Below are 23,822 nucleotides of genomic sequence, written 5' to 3' on the forward strand. Positions count from 1 at the left end.
TCTTTAATTTATTTTCCTTCTTTTGTTTCCTCGTTAACTTGGTAGCAGTCAAGCTGCTACATTAACCCTCATAGATTGACTGTGTCTCATAATCTCGTTTGATCAATGGATTGTTATTGTCTTATTTTTCTTTTTAACAAAGTGCTTGCATTTCATTCTCATGAAAATGTAAAAATATAATTCAATTAAGAAGATTTGAATAAAAATACTGCCCAACAGGACGCCTGACCAAGCTTAAATTATCACTTGCAAAAATAACACAACCTTTTCTATTGTAGTTTCTTCCATAAGAAGAGTTTAATTTCTAGGAAATTGGCACAGTGGTAAATCACTTCACTTCTAAGTTTTAGCCAGTAAATTAAGAATTAAAGTCAGAATGGAACTAAATGTTGTCTTTTCCCTTTAACTTTTCTCTTTAGCTTTCATTCTTTCTTAAGAAACAAGTTTTCTTGATGCCACCATCTGTCTTGACTCCATTTATTCCAATTGTGTAGTGACTCAAATAAAAACAAAGAAAACCTCAATTTACATCAACTCTTCCTTCTATGATAAGAAACACACCTTTTATATAATATCCCTACAACCTTTCACTTCCATTTAAGTTAAAACATTAGATCACTCACTTTTTTCTTCAAGAAAAAGACTTTTTATGAGTTAGTGATTCCCTTCAAAATGGCTGCTAATGATCAAGAATCCAGAGTTCCCTTGAAACTTTTGGTAGATGACAAGAAAAATAGAGTTATTGCTGCTGAATCCAACAGGGATTTTGTGGATATATTATTCAGTTTTCTCACCTTTCCAATTGGAACAATAATCAGATTAACCAACAGCCAGCCAATGTCAAAGATAAGTCCAATTTCTACTTGTATGAACAATTTATACCGAAGTGTTGAAAATCTTAGTGTAAAGCATCTTTATTCAGAAAATTGTAAGTCAGTCCTTTTAAATCCAAGAAATCCATGCAATGAAGATTGCTTCAAGTTGAAAGTGAACATAGACGATTCAGTTTCAAACAAGTACTTCAAATGCTCTAAAGAGCATTGCTCATTAAAGAGCTGGTTAGTCAATGTTAAATGTTATTGTGGAGGGAGGACAACTAAGGAGATATTTTCAGATATAAGAAATCCAACAAATGATTATTATGGTGTTTTTCTTATGGGTGGAATAGAGTTTATAATCAGTGATGATTTAAGAGTGTTGCCTGGTTCTCCAAGTTCTCTTGTAAAACTGCTTTCTGATGATCTTGGCTACAGCCACATGAATCAGATAAGAGAGATGTCTGTGGAAGTTGGCAAGGAGGAGGTAAGAATGTTGCTTTTCTATTATTGCTAGATTTTGAATAAGCAGTCTAGAGTAATGAATCCGTGCATACCTAGCGAAAAAAATAGGGCACAATGAAAGAAAAGTATCTATATAGGCATATATCAATTAGTTGGGATTAAGTTTTAGTTGTGTTATTACGTTACTTTAGGCCCTATGATTTCTAGGAGCCTTTTGGTCATGTCAGTAGAAAATATAGAGAACTCCCAGTACATTATATTTTTATTTTGCATAACATTGGACTAAGATGAATTTAAATGGAGCGACAGGGTCGATGTAGATTCACATAACCAATGACCTAGTTGTTGTTTGCTGTTGTAATCTAGAGTAATTAGCTTAGGTTCTTGATCATATCATTTGACTGAAGTAGCGAACTTAAAGAAATAAGATACGCACTATGCATAGCAGATACAGATAGCAAAACAACTGTTGCTCCATTTTCAAGTCTCAAGTAATAAAAATGGACAATATGTGCACCACCCCTTTGAAAATATCCTAATCAAATGACAGTAAAAGTTTCTTCAGTTTAAGGGTAATAATTGAATAACAAGGTATGAAAAATCAGTTTAAGATGTCCAATCTAATAGAAAGGAAAAACACTAAAGAGGAAATCGATTCAGTAAATTAATAAAGTGCAACTCAGGTGATGTATTACAAGAACTTAATGCTGTTTCGCGCTAGGAATTCCCTCTTCCTCTTTTTTATGTTATCTTATGTGCATTTTCCTCGTTTTTCTCTGTAGATATTAAGACTTCTCACTTGTTCATTGATCTCAAAATCTCCCTTGACTGAGGTGTTTCTGAACAAGAAAGCTAATATAGTTGACAACAACATCATGCCTGAGCCAAGAATTTCACCACTGTTTCCTAGTGAATTCCAGTACACCAGAAACTCCTGGAAAATAAATCTGAAGCTAATATTAAGCAAATCTAGAAACAAGATACTGTATGCTGAAGCAAATGATTCATTCGTCGATTTTCTCTTCAGTTTCCTCACTTTTCCTATTGGATCAGTGATCCGTGTTCTAAATGGAATTTCTGGACTTGGATGCATAGACAACTTGTACAAAAGTGTGACAGATTTGGAGTCAAAATGGTTTCCTTATTGTCAAGACAGATTACTCAACCCCGGTGTCGCACCAAGACATAGATGCCAGAATCAGTTGCTTCCGATTTCTGTGGAAATCGACGATCATAGCCTTTTAGACCCCAGGTGCACAAGTGGTGGCACAAGTGATATTGGCAGATTAACACTGTCACCATCCTTGTTTATTGTTTCGGACGATTTGGTAGTCAGGCCTATGTGTTCTACAACAAGTTTTGGCTTACTCAAAGAACTAAATGTACCCTTGTGCGACATTGAAGAGCAAGTGATCTTCATTGATAAGGCAGAGGTAATTTCTGGACTCAGACTAAAAGCTAAATATGCATTGCTTTAATCCAATGAAAAAAATGATACAATGGTTTCTATGACAGGCACGGCTCTTGCTGCAGGCAGCTTTTATCGGGTCATCATCTGCTTTGACACTTGCCTTGAGCTCTTTCTTGAATAAACCTAAACAAGAGAAGGACTAATATGCCATTTTGTTCTTTATTGTCTTGTCCGCTTAATATTTGGATTGAGATGAGTTTAAAATGGAGCGACATGAACAGCGAAGACTTATATATTGGATATATTAGTATATATAATATATACTTTATTTCCTGGGATTGAGGCGTTGTTGTTTGTATTGCCTACTGAGCAAGCTTTTACTGCCCTGCTAGTTCATTTAAATGAGGTGAAGTTAGATGGTAATGCTAGCAATTTGAGTGCTCTTATAAATTAAGACTTTGTTACTACTTCCTGATATATTCACAACTATGATTTCTCTATCTTTTTATTTCTGGTTCAATTCCCTAACTCTGTTAGATTTGAATAATCTTGCATCTCTCTTGTATTGTAAATTATTTGATCTTGAAAATGTTGGGATTGAAGTTTGGTGAATGGGAAATGGAGAGAAGAAATATGAAGGGAAAGTGAGCTCCCTTATGCTTTGGAAAGAGCAATTGTCCCTCATTGGTGGTGGAAAGAAAAGGGAACGTGTTTATATTGAGAAACTTGGTGTTAAATGGGTTGGAAAGAAGGTAAGCCTCGCGCCGTCGTCGTCGCTCGCTCGGTTTCGGTCAAAGATCAATTTAATAATTTAATTAATTAACGAAAAGTCAACATGCGACGCGACCCGGACCGTTTCTTTCCCGGATTATTTTAAATTTATTTTCCTTGAATATTTTAAACGGGAATCGTTTCCACCTGTTCCAACAGCCATGGCTGTTTCTGAAAGGTTGCAAACTTTTCAGAAACAGTGCCAGAAAATGGCTATAAATATGTCTTGATCCCAAAATCTTTCCTTACAAATTTTTCTGATCTTTTTCTTCTTCTTCTTCTGCACAAATAAATTCCGGTGTGATTTACAACCATTAAGTGGTTCGCAGTTCATTAGAGTTGTTGGTACCAATACACTGGTGAGTTAAGTCGTTCTATCCTGGGAGGATAATATTCCAACACTTTGGGTTTGAGGGGAATAATTTTCTTAAGGATATACTGTGCATTCAGTGAGCTTGATTTCATTCCGAAATTATCTTCCAGATTCTGTTTGATTATTTCGACATTTTGTTACAGCTGAAGTTTCTATTTCTATTTTTCTATTTCAGAAAATTTACTGTTTCATAATATATTATAGTATTACAGTTTTGACTAACAATCTTAAGGAATTTAGTTATACTGTAATTTGTATTCTGTTTTGGAGATTAAAACCTTTGTGGTTGTCTACTCCTTTTGAATTTTTCTATTTCTGATTTAAAGATATAAAAACTTCATCGGAGTATTAAAATTCAGAAATGATTTGAAGAACATAAAAACTTCATCGTTTTTCTTGTGAAACAGTATATACAAAACTTCGATTTTTGTTTATTAAATACACTATTTATTATTAATTATAGTACTGTTTACTGTTCTATTTTTTTGCCTTTAATTTAACTCTTCTGTTGTTGACAGTGAGAAATAGCAATTGATAATGAAAAACCTTCTGTGACTGTTACAGCAATGACGATAGCCTCGTCAAGCCGAACTGTTGTGCCACCAGCCGAAAAATTGAGGAAATTTTCTGGAGCCAATTTCAAAGGATGGCAGCAAAGGGTGTTCTTTTGGCTTACCACGCTTGGTATGCAAAAATTCACCAATGAAGACCCTCTAGTGCCTGCCGCCGACATGCTAGACAATGAGAAGTTTATGATTGTTGAGGCGTGGAAACAAGCAGATTTTCTTTGCAAATGCTACATCCTAAGTTCTTTGGAGGATGACTTGTACAATGTCTACAGTGCTATGAATACTTCGAAAGAATTATGGGACGCACTTGAGAAGAAGTACAAGACTGAAGATACATGCTTGAAAACGTTTGTGGTTGCCAAGTTTCTAGACTATAAAATGATAGACAGCAAAAACGTTGGAACCCAAGTTCAAGAGCTTCAACTTATTTTTCATGACCTTATTGTTGAAGGTATGGTAGTGAATGAAGCATTTCAAGTGGCTGCAATGATTGAGAAGTTGCCTTCTTCGTGGAGAGATTTCAAAAACTATCTAAAGCACAAGCGCCAAGAAATGAAGTTGAAAGATCTTGTGATTCGTCTCAAGATTGAGGAAGATAACAAAACAACCAGGAAGAAGTCTCGTGGAAATTCAACGATTATGGGAGTTAATATCGTTGAGAAAACTGCTCTAAAAAGTAAGCAGAGGAAGAGGTAATCTGGATAGACTAAGGAGCAGAACAAGAAATATTTTAAGGGAAACTGCTACAATTGTGGAAAAACTGGTCACAAAGCCCCTGATTGTCGTCTCCCAATAAAGGACAAGAAAAAGGGACATGCCAACATAGTGGAGAAGAACGATGACATTGATGATCTGTGTGCAATGCTTTCGAAATGCAACTTAGTTGGAAATTTGAAGGAGTGGAGGATTGACTCTAAAGCCACTCAACATGTTTGTGCTATCAAAGAAGCATTTACGACTTACTCTACTATTGGTCCCGAAGAAGAGCTTTTCCTTGGGAAATACTATAACAGCTAAGATTTAGGGTTAATGGGAAGATAATCCTGAAGTTGACTTCCGGCAAGGTGTTAACGCTCAACAATATTTTTCATGTTCCTACTAGGGCTGCTTATCGGGCGGATTGGACGGTTATTTACTCTTAACGGTTTGGCTTATCGATTATCGGCTTTTAAATGTATTAATCCGCTAGCCACCCGATAAGATATCGGGCGGATTGGTATCGGTTTAGCTCTTATAGGGCGGTTATCGGGCGATTTATTGGCCTAATTCAATCTATATTGCATGCATTAATTGTTTGCTGACCATTGTGACTCAAACTAAAATTTCTATGCTCAGCAGACTATATTCCAGTCTATAGAATACAATAGATGAGTTTATTACATCCCAAAGCAAACTACATTACAGATGAGTCCATAATATATATGTCTTTCCTCCGCCCACAACTGCAAAGGAAAAGTCAATGCTCCCTGATTAATTCTGAAATGATAAAATTCCAGTCTATATTCAAAGTGAGTCCAGAATACATACTTCAAAATGATTAATCCATAAGTGAGCAGACTACACAAAAATGTTTGTCATGTAGCTAACGCCTAACAATGCTTGAATTTCTGCAGCTTCAAAGTTCAAACAATAGCTTAATCCATAAGTGAGTAGATCCCTGTAAAAAATATGCATATACCAAATTTCAGCATTAGGCAACGAAGTAGAGACTGTGATAAATACTACTGTTAACTAGTATGCATACACCTAAAGCCCATTAACAACTCCGAATTTTTTTTTTAAAAAACTAATCTCAATTAACTAATATTTAATAAGACTCCAACGGTCTAAACTTAATTGAAATGGGCAGCCATCCCTTTGGTTCGTTAACAAAATCATATATAAGTCTAATGAGCAATTTATTAAGAAAAACAATCACATAAATGGAGATGGAACATCAGAAACAAATTCATTCATGATTTCAGCCATTTTTATGGAGAAATAGTACAGATTCAGGAATGTGTACCTAAAATACTTGACAAATAGAGTTTGAAACAGCTGATAAAGGACAGAAATGGAGATGAAGGAAGCTCAGCTACGATTTTGATAGCAAACAGCAGAAGAATAGCAATGTCGACCTCAACTTCAATCCAAAAACAAATGAGAAACCCATAAATTCTCCAAGTAACACAACAGAAATTAGAAAACCTTTCCAAGTCTTCATCAAAGCTCACACGCTAAGTTTGGAACCCTTACCCTTTCCTGCGAAAACCAAAGCATCAAAGACATCGGCCACCTAGTAAAAAACCGACAGTCGATGAAGAAAAATGCTTCAATTATGGACATCCCAGTGGGGCGACGGGCGCGGGAGGAAGAAACCTAAGAGAAGACGTCAGGGAAGGCTAAGACGGCGCCTCGCATATGGGTAGCAAGAGGGCGCTTATGCCCCGACGGTGGGGCCGCTATTAAAAAAGTGATGTGATTCCCGGGTGGGGATCACGAACGAGATATAGCACTAGACCTAAAGGAAGTCCTCTAACTAATCTAATCCACCGAAGGTTTTCGTTTTTCTTCTTCAGATCATGATCTAGAAAAATGAGAATTCAGGGATTTTGTTTTAACTTTTTTCATAGGTGAGATGTGTGTGCATGATGGCGAATTCTCGGCTTCCTTTTGCGTGAAAGGGAATGGGTGAGTGAGGAAGGAGACCAGGCGGCTAGGGTTTTCAAAGGGGGATCCGTCTGTCTTTTTCTTAGGGTTTGGGAAAATGAGTGTTTTAAAGAGAGGGGAGATCCGGTTGGGCCAGGCGGGTCATGGAAATTGGGCTTCTAAAGGGATGGGCTTGAAACAATTGCAAAATTAGTCACTTTGGATTCAAATTTTAATTAAAACTAATTTGTGTGGCTAAACTATTATATATATTTTTGGCGTTAGATAGAGTACTGGAAGTCGACGAGATAGAGTATTGGTGGTTACTGGTTGAAATTTAGGCGTTAGGGTTTCTAAATGTCTAATAGTAAATTAGTAATAGAGAATAGAGATAGAGTATTAGAATAAAATATTATGCAGTGCACAAAAGAACATATCGGAATGTAAAAAAAAAAAACATCTTCATAGTTCATACTTTCACATTTTCCCTTACCTTTATATATATATATTCTTAACGAGTTAACGGATTATCCATTAAGAAAATTGAATAATCCGCCCCAAACCGATAAGCCGTTAATAAAAAAATTTCAATATGTTCCCCGCCCGTTAATCCGTTACCAGTAAGCTATTAAGCTTCGATTCGGTTCGATTTTCGGTTTCGGATCGGGACCAGATTTTGCATTAGACTAACGGGGAAATGGTTTGACTAACAAAACAAACAAAAACAAACCAGAATAAAATTTGTGTCTGACAAAGTTGTTGTAAGCAAGACTGATATGTATGTTGGAAAGAACTACCTCATAGAGGGCCTTTTCAAACTCAATATAATGGTTGTTGATAGTATTAATAAAATTTCAGCTTATTCGTATTTATTGGAGTCAAATAATTTATGGCATATTCGTTTAGGACATGTCAATTATAAAAACCTTGCGGAAGTTAATTAATTTAGAAGTATTACTTAAATTCGAGTATAATAAATCAAAATGTCAAATATGTGTTGAATCTAAGTTTGTAAAACATCCTTATAAATATGTTAAAAGGAATTCAAATCTTTTAGACTTAATTCACACTGACATTTGTGATATGAAGTCAAGACCATCTCATGGTGGGAAAAAGTATTTTATAATTTATATTGACGATTGTACTCGATATTATTATATTTATTTGTTTAATGGTAAGGATGAAGCAATTGAAGCATTTAAGCAATACAAGAATGAAGTGGAGAATCAATTGAATAAAAAGATTAAAATGATTAGAAGTGATAGGCGTGGAGAATACGAATCTCCGTTTGCAGAAGTATGTTCGGAATATGGAATTATCCATCAAACTACTGCCCCCTACACACCTCAATCCAATGGAATTGCGAAAAAAAAATGAACATTAAAGGAAATGATGAATTCGTTATTAATAAGTTCCGGCTTACCGCCGAGTTTGTGGGGGGAAGCTATCCTTACAGCTAACCGAATACTCAATAGAGTACCTCACAACAAAACGCAATATATTTCATATGAAAAATGGAAAGGAAGAAAACCCAACTTGAAATATTTCAAAGTGTGGGGGTGTTTAGCAAAGGTATAACTACCTTTACCCAAAAGGGTAAAATCGGACCAAAAATTGTGGATTGTATTTTTATTGGATATGCTATAAATAGTAAAGCATGTCAGTTTTTGGTTCATAAATTTGATAATTCTAAAATTCATGTTAATACGGTAATTTAATCAGATAATGCTGAATTCTTTAAAAATATCTATCTGTATAAAACTGAATGCGAGTTGTCAAGTGAAAGACCTAAACGATCACGGGAAGAACCAAAGGAAAATAATCCAAGTGAAGAGGATCCAAGGCATAGCAAACGTCAAAGAATATCTACTTCCTTTGGACTAGATTTTGTGACATTCTTGCTTGAAAATGAGCCTCAAACTTTCAAAGCAGCTATGTCATCTTCTGATTCAATATTTTGTAAAGAGGCAGTCAATAGTGATATCCAACTAATTTTGGATAACCAAATATGAGAATTGGTTGATCTTCCTCCAGGAAATAAGCCTTTAGGTTCGAAATGGATCTTTAAGAGGAAAATAAAAGCTGATGGCACTATTGACAAATATAAGGCAAGACTTGTTGTCAAAGGTTATAGACAAAAGTAAGGTCTTGATTACTTTGACACTTACTCACCAGTAACAAGGATAACATACATTAGGGTGTTAGTGGCACTGGCGGCCTTGTATGGTCTTGAAATCCATCAAATGTTAAAACAACTTTCTTAAATGGAGAATTGAAGGAAGAAATTTATATGGAACAACCTGAGGGTTTTGTGGTTCCTGGTAAAGAAAGAAAAGTGTGCAAACTTGTTAAGTCGCGTTATGTACTTAAACAAGCACTCAAACAATGGCATGCTAAATTTGACCAAACAATATTGGCAAATGGTTTTAAAATCAACGACTGTGATAAATGTGTTTATATTAAAAACACTCCAGGTCAAAAAGTCATTGTTTGTTTATATGTTGATGACATGTTGATAATGAGCAAAGATATGGAAGATATAAATGCTACTAAGCGCATGCTAGCTAGCAAATTCGACATGAAAGACTTAGGAGTTGCTGATGTGATCTTAGCAATCAGAATTCACAAGACTCTACAAGGTCTAGCATTATCACTACATTGAAAAAGTACTTGACAAGTTCAAGTATTTGGATTTCAAGATTGCCAAGACTCTAATTGACATGAGTTATGCACTTTAAAAGAATGAAGGTGAAAGTGACTCACATCTGGACTATGCAATAGTATTGAGAAGGTTGATGTATATCATGAATTGCACGCGACCATATATAGCATGTACTATTAGCAAACTGAGTTGGTTTACAAGTAATCCCAATCAAATACATTGGATGGCAATGAAACGAATTTTGGGATATTTGAAACATACCCAAGACTATACTCTACATTATAACAAATATCCCTTCGTGATTGAGGGATATAGTAATGCAGATTTGATCACTGGATCATCTGAAGTTAAATCCACGAGTGGGTATTTTTTCACAATTGGTGGTGGATCAGTATCTTGGAAATCATCCAAACAAACGTGCATCGCCCGTTCTACAATGGAATTTGAATTCATAACTTTAGACAAGGCTGGTGAAGAAGCCGAATGGCTCCGGAATTTCTTGGAAGATATTCCATTTTAGCCAAAACCTTTGGCACCTATATGTATACATTGTGATAGTCAATCGGCAATAGGTAGGGCAGGGAGCGTTATGTATAACGAAAAATCTCGTCACATATGATGGAGACACAATACCGTTAGACAACTACTCTCTAGTGGTGTTATCACAATTGATTACATGAAGTCAAGAGATAATGTATTGGATCCACTTACAAAAGGCCTATCTAGAGAGGCAGTTGAAAGATCATCGAAGGGAATGCGGTTAAGGCCTAGGACAAGTCATCATGGCGGTAACTCTACCTAGCAGACTGGAGATCCCAAGAGTTAGGTTCAAAGAGATCAAACAAAGTTATGAATGGCGGTTCAACATTGTCAAATAACTCTACCCATTCTCGTAATGAAGGCAATGTTCAGAAATCAGGGTAAAGTATTAAGGTATTTTGATGAGTCAATAAAGCTTAAAGCTTCTTAATGATTTGCTAAGTCTGGCAGAAAATGACCAGATAGTGTGTCTATAGGATTACACATTTAGAAATCATCTATGTGAGTGTGAAGTATAAGCCGTTTCAAGGGGAATGAAAGTAAATGCCCATTCTCTAAGCACTCATTAAACCAGGCGGTGTTCATGGCTGAAACAAACACAACCGTGAGAACCATAGATGGTTAAGAGTTGATTGTGTGAATTATGTTGTCTAGGTATACAACAAAGCTCGACGGTTCAAAGATATCAAATCTACCGATTGACCGAGTATATCCGATATAAGTTCACTACAAAAAGTTCAAAGGCAAACCTACTTATCCAGATGCAATTTCATGTAAATCACACACTCGTCCGTGCATTGCTTTGTCTTATAGCCATTCCCCATTCATGTGGGGATTGTTGAAATTGAAGTTTGGTGAATGGGAAACACAGGGAAGAAATGTGAAGGGAAAGTGAGCTCCCTTATGCTTTGGAAATAGCAATTGTCCCTCATTGTTGGTGGAAAGAAAATTGAATGTGCTTAGATTGATAAAGCACTTCCCTTGGTGTTAAATGGGTTGGAAAGAAGGTAAGCATCGCGTCGTTGTCGGCGGCGCTTGCTCGGCTCGGCTTAGGATTCGGGTTCGGGTTCAGATTGGGTCAAAGATCGATTGATTGATTAACCTTTTTGGAATAAATTTCTTTCAATTAATTAATTAAATTAATTAACGAAAAGTCAACCCAGAATAACCCAGGACCCGCGAAACAAATATTTTAAACGAGAATCGTTCCCGCTTGTTCCAACAACCATGACTGATTCTGAAAGGTTGCAAACTTTTCATCAACAATGCCAGAAAATGGCTATAAATATGCCTTGGGTTCCTTACGAATTTTTCTGATCTTTTTCTTCTTCTTCTTCTGCACAAATAAATTCCAGTGTGATTTACAACTATTAAGTGATTCGCAGTTCATTAGAGTTGTTGGTACCAATACACTGATGAGTTAAGTCGTTCTATCGTGGGAGGATAATATTCCAACACCTCGGATACTTGAGGGGAATAATTTCCTTAAGGACACACTATGCATTCAGTGGGCTTGATTTCATTCTGAAATTATTTTCCAGATTCTGTTTGATTATTTCGATATTCTTTTACTGATGAAGTTTCTGTTTCAGAAAATTTACTGTTTCATAATACATTATAGTATTACAGTTTTGACTAACAGACAATTCTCTTCCAAATATTCTTTTTCAACCTCAACTTGATATTCTTTTTTAAACTTTAACCCATTATTTTTTTTGGTAATTAAAGAATTTTATTTACTAGGGAAAAGTAATAAGTACAAGCAAAGAACCAAAACCCAAAGTTGGACAGGACCCCAACTTGATAACAAAATAACTGCTAATCATCTAACCTCCCAGACCCACTGTTTCAAGAAAAAACAACACCTAATACAAGAATCTTAGGGTAGTAAATCAAATCTCGAGCTGGCTAGCAATTCTAGTGTTCCAATCTCCTCTATAAAGCACAACCTGCACAATTAATTTTCTAAGAACCTCGGGACTCCTCACTGCACAACTTAAACCAAATATTATTCTAGACCTATTCAAAAGCGTTGCACATGCATTTCGTCTGAATTTGAAGGGAATATTTTTGGGAATATGTTGTTATTTTTGTGACCTAATATTGGATCTAAAATGATTGAAACTTGTCATATATTTTGTATCACGATTCTTCAATGATTTATAAAACAAAACAAATTTAAAAGTAAATCTTTTGGCCTTTTAAAGATTTGGGAATGAAGAGGTTGGTCAAATAGCTCCTAAAATTGGACAAGCGACAAATATAAAATTAAGGGTGGCAATTTGAGTCCAAACTCATTTGATCCGTCCAACCCACCCAAGGTTGGTCCAGTCAATAACTCATTCATTTATTGAACTCAGTTCATCTTGACCCAGCTCATCTCAGCACATCTAAAGTTAGGCTATTTTTTTAGCCCAAATTGATCCATGAACAACTTTACAAAAATTTCTTAAAAATAATTATTTTTTGTTTGATATGTTATATATGACCATAACAAAAGAAAAAAAGTTTTATTTGATAATTAAACAATTAATAAAAAAATAACACACATTAATTAAAGCTTGATAAGAGCTGGACGGGTTGAGGTATGACTCAAATTTTAGCCCATCTTGACCCAGTACGTCTCAACCCAAGTAATTTTTGGGCGGGTCAAATGACCCGTCCATTTATTGACTCAGCGCATTTTGACCCACCCAAATTTAGCTCAACCTGCCCATTTGACACCTCTATATACAATCTAAAAATGATTAATGTTAGAGTCAATTATCTACAACAGAATAACCTAGCACACCATCTATTTAATTTATATAGCACATTTTGACTCGGCACAGAGTTTAAGAAAAAAAATCTTTTGAAATTTGTAGCATTTAAAGCATAAAGGGTAAAAGCTTTGTGGGGTTATAATATTTGTGTGATAAAAACTTCTCATCAAAGTTATTTAAAATTATTTTCAATTATAGATTGTATCATTATTTTTGGAACAGACTAATAAAAAAATATACCGTATAAATTAAAACAGAGAAAGTAGTATATAAAAAACCAGTGGGGGCCGTTGTTGGAATAAATGAAAAATGAAAGAAACATTATTAATTGACAGATATTATTTTAATTACATGTTCTTTTTTACATGAGATCAATAAATAAAACATAAAATATAACTAAAATAATTTTTTAAATTCAAATTGAAATTTATCAAAATATCTCACTTTGTATATTATCAGCGCATCAAAATTAAGTCCATTAAGTAAACCAATGAGCGGGAAAAAATAATGTTTTAAAAGTCGTGGGCGTAAGGAGGGGCGTTTTATATATGTCTCAGCGAGGCGTAAGCCCCATATGTATTTAATTTTTAATATTTTATAAAATAATATACTTACAGTAAATATTTATAAATAGGTAAAATTACATAAAAATTGAAGAAAACTATAAATATGTGAATATATATATATATATATATGCTCCATCCCCACAAAAAATTAATCAAGACAATCTATTATACGTTATTTAGAAGTACAAGTAACTTGAGTCGAAAAGAATAAAGTTTTCTATATGGAGAAACAAAAAGGATGACTAATTTGCAATTTGAACTTTGAACTTGGTCCTACGAAGGAGAATGTAGTTCTCTTTGTATTTGTAAAATCTTTTTTTAAATATTTGTTGCTTTTAGGAGATATTAGCAAATTAGCGAACAAGATACAGAATTGGGAAAGACTATAAATTAGGACGTCAATCAATAAAAAAGATTTTGACTTTTAAATTTAATATATTTCAGTTCTTTTTTAAAACTTTTGAGTACCAAGCTGACTTTACAAGTTTCGGTATTATATGAAAGACTTATTCAACAAATTTTATTTTAATTGGAAACAGTCTCTTGAGCTTACGCCTCACTAAAACAAGCCTCAAATGCTCGGGCGTACGCCCCGAATTGCTGGGCAGCCTGTTGAAACTTTCACCCCCACACCACCTTTTAAAACTAGGAAAAAAGAAAAGAGTAAATTATTGAGCGGGAGCAAAGGTAACCCATCGGGGCTTTTAGTGTTAGGAGGAAAAGTTACAGTAGTAAAACCCTTGAGTAGCTTCCAGTAGTGATCAAAGAAGAAGAAAACGACGATCAACAAAGGTATTTTTCCACCACCTCCTCCTCCTTCTTCTTCTTTGGAAATAGCAACCATTTTTTTAATTTATTTTGAAATAAAATTTACATATTTAAATATTGCATAAGTAGTTTGGAGTAGTAATTTTAAAGCTAAGAATATTTAAAAAGATACTTTAAAAATTGTTGTCAATAAATTGAGAAACAAGAGTAACTACTTGAATATTTGATGAAATAGTTGAGGCAGAAACAATCTCAGTGGTGGAACCAAAATTGCTATACCTAAGATTCAAACTTGTGGCTTCAAGTAACTTTTGAACCCTAACATTGGATTGTTTTTTTTTTTTAAAAATTTTATGTCAAGGGATTCAAAAACTTGTATATATATAAAACAATGATTTTTATCCTATTCAAAGACCTTAAGCAGTTTTTGAAAAACATTTATCACTATATTTAAATTTTCCCTTTTGTCAAGGGGATTCGAAAACTCAAAACGATTTGTGTTTTACCCTATTTGCATTCCATTGAACCCCTTCATTGAACTTAGTTTCGCTGCTAAGCAGCCTTGCTTGGACAACGCCGTCATAAAGATTAAAATAAAATGAAACAGAGGGATTATTATTAAATTGTAGATGCCTGATGATATATTTTGTATGCTTCAGGAGGTAGTATTTTAGTAGTTCTGGACTTGTAAAATTGTTGTGTAATGTTGTGCTGGTTTTGGTGTTCATTTTGGCATGTGTAATAACATATTGTTGTTTTATCAGCGTATGTTAATTCTTACCAGCATATTGCTCATTTTGTCATTTAATGAATAGAAATATATTTGTCACATGTCATGCCCCCTTAATTGTTACTCCCTTCCTCCCAATTTATGTGGAACTCTTTTCTTTTTATTCCGCCCTGAAAAAATGTCTATCTTTCTATATTTGTGTCCCCTTGTCCATATCCGTGCTATCTACTTTAAGTACTTCTTTCATTTCTTGAACAATTTTTTACATCTTTTACTTTGAGAGCTAGAAAATCCATTTCGTTCGCCCTTATCTCGACTCTGGACTAATTACTTTCTATCTCATATCAGCAGTGGTTTGCTAAATCATTAGAGTCTTCATCAGTTAATTGCTTTAAAAATGGACAACGAGCAAGAAACCAAGGTTCTCTTGAAGCTTTGGGTGGATGAAAAGAAAAATCAGGTAGTTGCAGCTGAATCCGGAGTAGATTTCATGGACATACTTGTTAGCCTTCTCACTTTACCACTGGGAACGATAATGCGACTCACTAAAGCAGAAGCCGGAGCTGTTGGTTGTATGAACAACTTGTACCACAGTGTTGAAAACCTTGACGAGGAAAATCTGTTCGCAGAGTATTGCAAAACCATGCTGCTAAATCCAAGAAATCCCTATCCAAAGTATTGCATGAAGTTGAAAGTTAATGTGGATGATTCAGACTCCGAGAAGTATTATCAGTGCTCAGATTGCTCATTTATGAGCTATTTCATGAATGTGAAGTGCCAATGTGGAGGGAAGACTAACAAAGAGAAGTTTTTGAAAGATTCAGTTGAAAATACTTGTCGTGATAAGTACATATTTCTCAAAGGAGGGATATCATTTCTAATCACTGACGATTTGCAATTCAAGTGTGCTTCTCCAAGCTCTCTTGTTCAGATGCTTTCTAATGGTGGCTTGAGTGATATGACTCATATCAGGGAGATGCTTGTAGAAGCTGGCAAGAATGAGGTAATATCCTTACCCTTTTGTAAATTGCAATAAGGTCAAGAAAATTAGTGATTACTAATTTACCAGGACTTTATAAATCTAACTACTCCCTCCGTTTCAATTTATGTGAACCTATTTCCTTTTTAGTCCATGCCAAAAAGAATGACCTCTTTCCTTATTTGGAAACAATTTACCTTTATGCAATAATTTATAGCCACACAAAATATTTGTGCCTCATTTTACACCACAAGTTCAAAAGTCTTCTCTCTTTTCTTAAACTCCGTGCCCAGTCAAATGAGTTCACATAAATTGAAACGGAGGGAGTATTATTCTGTCTTTCTGGTGATACGTTTGCTTGTACGTTTAAAATGTTTTGTTGTGATTTTTCGTATATTGCAATTAGCAGCTAGTAACATGATCCTTTTCTCGACCATTTAGGTAATTCATCTACTTGCACGTTCATTGATCTCAAAGACTCCCTTGTCTGATGCATTTCTGCCTAAGCAAAAACAAAAAAGAGCAAGACTAGACACCATCACAATGCCTGAGTCTGGAAATTTGTCATCCATTTCTGAAAATGGAACAAGTAATAACACCAAGAAATTGGAGCTGAGGCTAACACTAAGAAAGTCTACAAACAAGGTCTTGTGCGCAGAGGCAGGCAATGAATTCATTGATTTTCTCTTCAACTTCTTGACCATTCCCTTAGGATCAATTGAAGATGCTCTAAAAGGGAGTTGTGGGTTGGGTTCCATAGATAACTTGTACAAAAGTGTGGAGGCTTTAGATTCGAAATGGTTCAATACGCATGCGAATAGGAATGTTTGGGGAAGTGTGGAGAATCACAATCTTAAGAGGATATTACTCAAGCCTGGTATTGCCCCTTACCATAATCCTGAGAATCCGCTACTGCAAATCGGAACTGCAGATACTTACTTATTTGACCCAACGGACCCTGTAAGGAGCAGTTTTCTTGGCAAGTTCGGAAAGTTTGCTGAGGCACCCTCCCTTTTCTATGTTATAGACAATTTGGAAGTGAGACCTCTGTCTTCAACATCAACTATGTGCTTACTCCAAGAACTAAATGTGCCTATGTATGATATTGAAGAGCAAGTGATCAGTGTTGGCAAGTCAGAAGCATTGAGTTTGCTGAAGGCCTCTTTAACATCATCATCATCATCAGCTTTGACGAAGGGCCTAAACCACTTGTTGAAGAAGCAGATAGATGAAGATGTGAAGTGCAACCTGAAAGTTTCTCAGGCTGGTTAGCAAACACATGTACTACTTTTGCAGTACTTTCACTGTATTTGCACTCACTTGTCTATATCTTCTTGTGTTTAACCTCAAAACTTGGTCCCCTGTACACCAAAATCTTAATGCAGAGTTGAGTGTTTGCCAATGAATCAGTATGGGCAGACATCTAGGAACTACATTTTCGAAGGAAAATAACATGAACTTTCACTCTTTTGACTCAAACTCTGTCTATTTAGTGGGTGTGTGTGTGTGTGTGTGTGTGTGTGTGTGTGTGTGTGTGTGTGTGTGTATATATATATATATATATATATATATATATATATATATATATATATATATATATATATATATATATATATATATCTCCAAATCAATTGATCACTAGTTTGTAGTTTTATTAAGTTACCAGTTTTACAGGTTATGCTTCTATTGGGATAGTATTTTGTACTGATGCTTCTATTTGCGTAAGCAATACATACTCCATTCGAATTCATTTAACAACTTTCTATTAGGATTTAACTTATATACAATGACACGGTACATCATTTCAGTATAGTTTAATCTAAGTTATAATTTTAATAGATTACTTATCTTATTTTCTGGGTTATTAGTTTTACTTAAGATTCTATTGCCATATATTTGACTAAGTATATATTTACCTACAAATACATGATTTGAAATATAAAATCTAGAAAACTAAATCAAAATCTAAAACTCAAATCTTTCTGTTGTTGGCTTGGATCTATAATTAATCCTAAGGATCCTTAGGATTGGTATTTTTTTTTTTATGTCCTGTAGTTTGTAGTTTTCCTGAATCAAGCTAAGTATCACAACTCGTTCTGCCCATCCCGTATATTATCCCCTTTGTTTCATGTTGAAATAGATCCTTAATAGTTACTCTCTTTCTCCTAATTTATTTAATACTTTCCTATTTTGTCTATCCCAAAAAGAATGTCATACTTCCTTATTTATAAATAATTTAACTTTAAATTTTCTATTTTACCCTTAATGAGATGATTTATAACCACACAATTTTTTTTCCTTTCTTTATTTTTCAAGACGCGTGCAGTCTCTTACTTACAGTAATAAGCGAATTTTGTGACAGAGCCTATTAGAGTCGGTGGGAGACCAATGATTTTGTTCAAGCGGGGTCAATTAGGTGATGCAACATTAATAAGATGATAGTCTTCGATAGGAATTACATTTTACAACAAAGTCAATTGTGTATGTTTTTTTTCTTTTCTTTTTTCAATAATGCCCCTGAAGAATGTCATTTCGAGGTGGTATTAAATACATAAAATAAAATAAAGAATAAATACAACTTCATAATATAAAGAAGTATTAAAATTCAAAAATGAACAGTAAATACACAAGTTTGCACATATTGATACAAATAACTTTAAAAGGTATTAATCTACAAATAATAAATAATATAACATAAATTAGAACAAAAATTAAAATAACTCAATATGACACAAATAATAAATTTTAAAGAAACACTGAGCTAACAATTTCAATATATTAATTAAATTGAACTAATTTAATATAAAATTGATAAAAGATACAAAGGACAAACTGATACTGGAATTGTAAGAAGTGAGGTAAAATGCTTTTCTCCCCACAGCATATGCTGCCACCGGTGATGAACTCACAATGACTATTCAACGTCAAACTCAGAGTTTTTCTTACTACATAACAATGGCGGATGCACGTTATGTCATATGGGTGCTTAAGCACCCATTGCTTTTGAAAACAACACTACTACTTATATAGAAAAAATAATAATTTATACAAATATATTAGTAACTAAGCACCCTGTCTAAGTAGCAATTTTTAAATTAAGAATAATTGAGCACCCACGGTCTAAAAATTCTAGTTCCGCTATTGCTACATAAGCGGCTAAATGAAGCCCAGTCTTGATTTGTCAAACCTCAACCCCCTTATTAGCTTCGTTGTTGTCCCAAACGGATTCATTCTTCAAGTCTAATACACATATGCTAATAACAAAAAATTTCAACCAAACAGCCCCCTGATCCGAGTAGATACTTACCTATATATATCATTTCAATAGTTTAACAAATTGTACTATATTACCTATAACAACATTGTAGAGTTAGATTTCTAGTCCCATAATTTAATTAATAAAAATTGTGCAAGAAAGTTCGTTTTATAGTTGTAACCCAAAAGTTATTCAATATTATCATTTTGTAACATAAAAATGACTTAACGTTTGCCATTTCATAGAGAAAGTCACTCACAACACCCATGTAATATTTTTGGCAACTTGGCCGTGATAACATTTTTTTGAAGCCAAATAAAAAAATAAAAAACAATTTATTATTCTACTGACCTCCTCTCCGACCGAGAGGGAAGGTAAGGAAGCCATCATTAGAGTGGAAAACAAAAGGTAGCGGGTCTGAGTTATTGGTGCGAGTCACTAAAGTAATGTCTGGTTTTTTATTTCTTAATTGTTTGGCTTCATAAAAAGTACGGAAAAGGGAAAAAAAATGCTATCTGAAATAGCACAAAAATGTCTTCTGCTTGTTTTTGGTACCAAACATATCTTGTTGTCTATATTTTGGACCATAAATGTCCTTAAACTCTTAATTTTATCATTGAAGGTGACATGACAGTCCAACTGGGTTAGATTTGCTTACATGACCATCCACCTAAGCAATTCAACATGGCAAAATTATTTTTCCGAAAAAAAAAATACAAAATCAACACTTATTCCGAAAAAAATAAAAAAAAATTCTGGAAAAATTATTTTCCGGAAAAAATATTTTTCCAGAATTAAAAAAAAATACAAAATCAATACTTATTCCGAAAAAAGTAAAATCAATTCCGGAAAAATTACTTTCCGGAATTTTTTTTACTTTTTCGGAATATATGTTAATTTTATATTTTAATAAAATATTCCGAAATAAATAACTTTTCCGAAAAACTATATAACGATTTAAGGGCATTTGGACCACAAAATCAACACTTATTCCGAAAAAAGTAAAAAAATTTCGGAAAAATTATTTATTTCGGAAAATAATTTTTTCAGAATTTTTTTACTTTTTTCGGAATAAGTGTTGATTTTGTATTTTAAAATTTTTTTCAAAAAAATTAGAAAAATAATTTTGCCATGTTGGATTGCTTAGGGATGACCATGTAAGCAAATTTAACCCAGTTAAACTGTCATGTCACCTTCAATGACAAGACTAATAGTTTAAGGGCATTTGTGGTCTAAAATATAGACGACAAAGATATTTTTGGTACCAAAAACAAACGGAGGGCATTTTTGAGATATTTCAGATACTTCAAAGACATTTTTGACCATTTTACGTAAAAATAAAAGTATTGCCGCGTCTGCGAGTTGCCAAAAATATCATAAATGCAAATATTTCGGTGATTTTTGTTAAATGACAAGAGTTGAATTACTTTGTTGTTACAAACTAAGAAAAATAATTTTCTTGTATAATTTCTATTATTAATTGAGAAATCTACTCACATTTGTATTATCAGTGTGACAAAATTAAATCAAAGTAAACCATTGGGCGGGAAGAAAAAAGAGTAAACTATCGATGTTTTTAGTGTTACGAGGAAAAAGCTACAGTATTAAAAATAAAAAGTACTATAATTTTTACAGAAAAAGAGACTAGGCTCAGAGAAGAAGAAGACGACAGTAATTTTTCCTTCTTGTTTGTCTTTAGCAAGAGCACCCATTGCTATTATTCTCTGATCAGAGAGTATAAGTAATGGATAATGTACATATGGAAGCTCCTGTAGGTATTTCATATTTGCATAATACATTTCATTGTTGACACCGCAACTCGATGAGGTGATCGATCATTCCTATTTTTGTTTCTATTTAACTGTCTAGTCTTGATTATACGGTCTAACAAGACTGGGAAACACTCATCATGCCATTTGTGTTACAATGCAGAGGTGTTTAATGTAATTTACCCTTATTTTTGTATATATGAATGCCTTTTTCAATCAAGTAAAATTATATATTATGAATGTTTGTTTGATTTCTGCTACTCATTCAAGAGGCATGAGCAGTTTCCTTTGCTCTTCGATTTGGAGCACTGTGATGGTTTAATTCAATGGGTTTTGAAGCAGGTTGTTACAGGAATTGCTTTGCCATTAGGCTCGGATATGCTATGTTCAGGGAGTACGGACAAGACCAGTGGCAGAGCTAAAGAGAGGCATGGGCCTTGCCAGAAAATTGCACTGCGAAATAGGGTAAAAATAATTATTTTAAGGATTATATATGAGCAATTGAATCAACATTTTCAACTGTAATGGTAAGGGGGTTCAAAAGTTGCCTTAAATTACTGAGTGCAAATTTTAGGTGTGACATTTTAATATGTTTTGAATCATCTTGTATGAATATATGGCACCACTGGACAAGACATTGAATGTAGTGTTATATTAGTTTATAATGTGATATTTTAGGTTGAATGTGAGAGTCGAACTATCTAAATTTTGGTGTGGGTTTGGGCATTGATTCCTTAATAATTTTTTTAAAGTATAAGGTTTATATATTTTTAATTTACATCGGGGCGAGGGAACTCCATGACTTGTTGATTGGGAGAGTGATTATGGGTTTTACATGTTTCTTACATCTTTAACAGTAAGGTGGAGGTTTTGAACAAGGTTTTATTTGATATGAGGTTATTTATAGGTACCGGATTTACTAATGAGCAGCTATTATGGTCAGAAGGATTCACTATGAGTACATGGGTTAAGTGGTACGTTGTGCGATTGTATCTTGGAACATGCTTATGGCTTGATGCAGCTGGTTTAGGATTGTACAATGTATACATGTGAGGTTCAGATCTTATAATGAATTTCGGGTGTTGGATATTGGATTCTACGGTTTATGGACTAAAATTGAAGAAGGAATCTTCACTGGGTTATATTGTCAGGCCTATATGGATTAAGGTAATGTGGGATCACCGTGGGTATGTGTATGGCGAGTTTATTCAATGATTTGATGGCTCCGGAGCGACTCTCGGCACGTTCGTCGAACGTTTGTTTAAGAAGGGGAGAAGAATGTAACGACCCGATCAGTCGTTCTGAGCTTTAGCATTCCGTTCGGTGGTTTGAGGTCTTGAGTAGTTTCATATGATGTATTACGACTTACATGTATGGTTGGTTTCGATGTTCGAGAGGTTCCAGGTTTATTTGGAAGGGAAATTTTCAATTTGAAAACTTTAAGTTAGAAGAGATGATCGAGGTTTGACTTTTGTGAGAACGAACCCAGAATAGTATTTTGATGGTTCCAATAGGTTCGGATGGTGATTTTGGATTTAGGCGTATGCCCGAAATTGGATTCGGAGGTTCCTAGATTGATTTGACTCATTTTGTCGAAAGTTGGCAATTTGAAGGTTTAGAATTTTTCTAAGTTTGACCATAGGTTGACTTTATGACCATCGGGTTCAGATTACTATTTTGGGACTTAGAATAGGCCTGTTTTATCAAATTTGAGTTGTGTGCAAAGTTTGGCGCCAAACTCGGAATGGCGCCAAACTCGAGTCGAGTGATTTTAGAAGTTTTTGAGTTCTTGTGATTTCTATGCGTTTTGGTGTTTGAGTCATGGCTCCGAATATTATTTTGATGATTCGCTCGTGCGAGCGAGTTCGTACGATATTTATGTACTTGTTGGTATGATTGGACGAGGTCCCGAGGGGTTCAGGTGAGTTTCGAACGTGTTTCAGATCATTTTTTATTATGGTCAGGTGTTGCTGGTTTTGCAAGTCTTGCAATTGCGAGGTCCGCAATTGCGGACGATCCATCGCATGTGCGATGTTAGGCCACGGGACCAGTTTCACATTTATGGAGATGGGCTCGCATACGGATTTGCGGACCTGAGGTCGCTTTTGCGAACCTTTGGTCGCAAATGTTTCATCTGCAACTCGTTTATAGCTCGTTATTTCGGGATTTAGTCTCATTTCATCACATTTTGAGCCCTAGTCTTGGTGGGAGGCAATTATTTGGAGGAAATTTTTATACTTAGCTATTGGGTAAGTGATTTTGACTCAAATTTAAAAAATTAGCTTGATTTCTTATGGATATTAACATCAAAATCATGGGATTTGAAAAGAATTTTTAGGGATTTTTGATTAAGTTTGTCGAATTTGAAAACCAATCATATATTTGAACTCGGGGGATTATGGGTAGTCGAGATTTACCCCTCGACTCGAGTTTTGACTGGGTGAGCCCGTGTTGACTTCTTGGAAATGGACAAAGATCGCAATTTTATTAACTAAAATTGAATTCTCTTGCATTATTTGATGTTATTAAGTCATTTTTTGCTAGATTTGAATCGGACGGAGGTGAATTTTAAAGGAAAAGTTATTTTTGAGTGTTGATTTGGGCAATTTGAGGTAAATATCTTTTCTAACCTTGTATGAGGGAATGCCCCTCAGAATTTGGTTTAATCGCTTATTTGTGTTATGTGCAAGCGATGTGTACATGAAATGACGAGTGTGTACACATGTATATGTGTGACTTATGATCCGATTTGATCCGA

At 34.5% G+C, this 23,822-nt stretch overlaps 2 protein-coding genes across 3 annotated transcripts; both read left to right on the forward strand.

Moving 5' to 3' along the window:
• The first annotated feature begins 525 nt into the window (after positions 1–525).
• Positions 526–3,191, forward strand: LOC107782365 (uncharacterized). Its single transcript, XM_016603243.2, has 3 exons — positions 526–1,302; positions 2,063–2,713; positions 2,796–3,191. Exons 1-3 carry the CDS (start codon positions 673–675, stop codon positions 2,892–2,894), a joined length of 1,380 nt encoding a protein of 459 aa, XP_016458729.1. The 5' UTR covers positions 526–672; the 3' UTR covers positions 2,895–3,191.
• An 11,031-nt stretch (positions 3,192–14,222) lies between these two features.
• LOC107782367 (uncharacterized) lies at positions 14,223–17,518 on the forward strand. Of its 2 annotated transcripts, none has more exons than XM_016603245.2 (3): positions 14,223–14,354; positions 15,409–16,063; positions 16,481–17,518. In XM_016603245.2, the coding sequence occupies exons 2-3, from the start codon at positions 15,458–15,460 to the stop codon at positions 17,309–17,311; spliced, it is 1,437 nt and encodes a 478-aa protein (XP_016458731.1). In that variant the 5' UTR covers positions 14,223–14,354; positions 15,409–15,457; the 3' UTR covers positions 17,312–17,518. The 2 variants fall into 2 exon arrangements, with proteins under 2 accessions (XP_016458731.1, XP_016458730.1); XM_016603244.2 differs by having other exon boundaries at positions 14,226–14,354; positions 15,412–16,063.
• The last annotated feature ends 6,304 nt before the right edge of the window (positions 17,519–23,822 follow it).

Source organism: Nicotiana tabacum, chromosome 2 (assembly GCF_000715075.1).
Source record: "Nicotiana tabacum cultivar K326 chromosome 2, ASM71507v2, whole genome shotgun sequence".
Classification (NCBI taxonomy): domain Eukaryota; kingdom Viridiplantae; phylum Streptophyta; class Magnoliopsida; order Solanales; family Solanaceae; genus Nicotiana; species Nicotiana tabacum.

Bases quoted from the DNA above. Each gene is read 5' to 3' on its own strand.
- LOC107782365 (XM_016603243.2), top strand. From the start codon at position 673: ATGGCTGCTAATGATCAAGAATCCAGAGTTCCCTTGAAACTTTTGGTA. The intron at 1,303-2,062 runs GTAAGAATGTTG...TTTTCTCTGTAG, and splicing joins TGGAAGTTGGCAAGGAGGAG to ATATTAAGACTTCTCACTTG. The intron at 2,714-2,795 runs GTAATTTCTGGA...TTTCTATGACAG, and splicing joins TCTTCATTGATAAGGCAGAG to GCACGGCTCTTGCTGCAGGC.
- LOC107782367 (XM_016603245.2), top strand. From the start codon at position 15,458: ATGGACAACGAGCAAGAAACCAAGGTTCTCTTGAAGCTTTGGGTGGAT. The intron at 16,064-16,480 runs GTAATATCCTTA...TCGACCATTTAG, and splicing joins TAGAAGCTGGCAAGAATGAG to GTAATTCATCTACTTGCACG.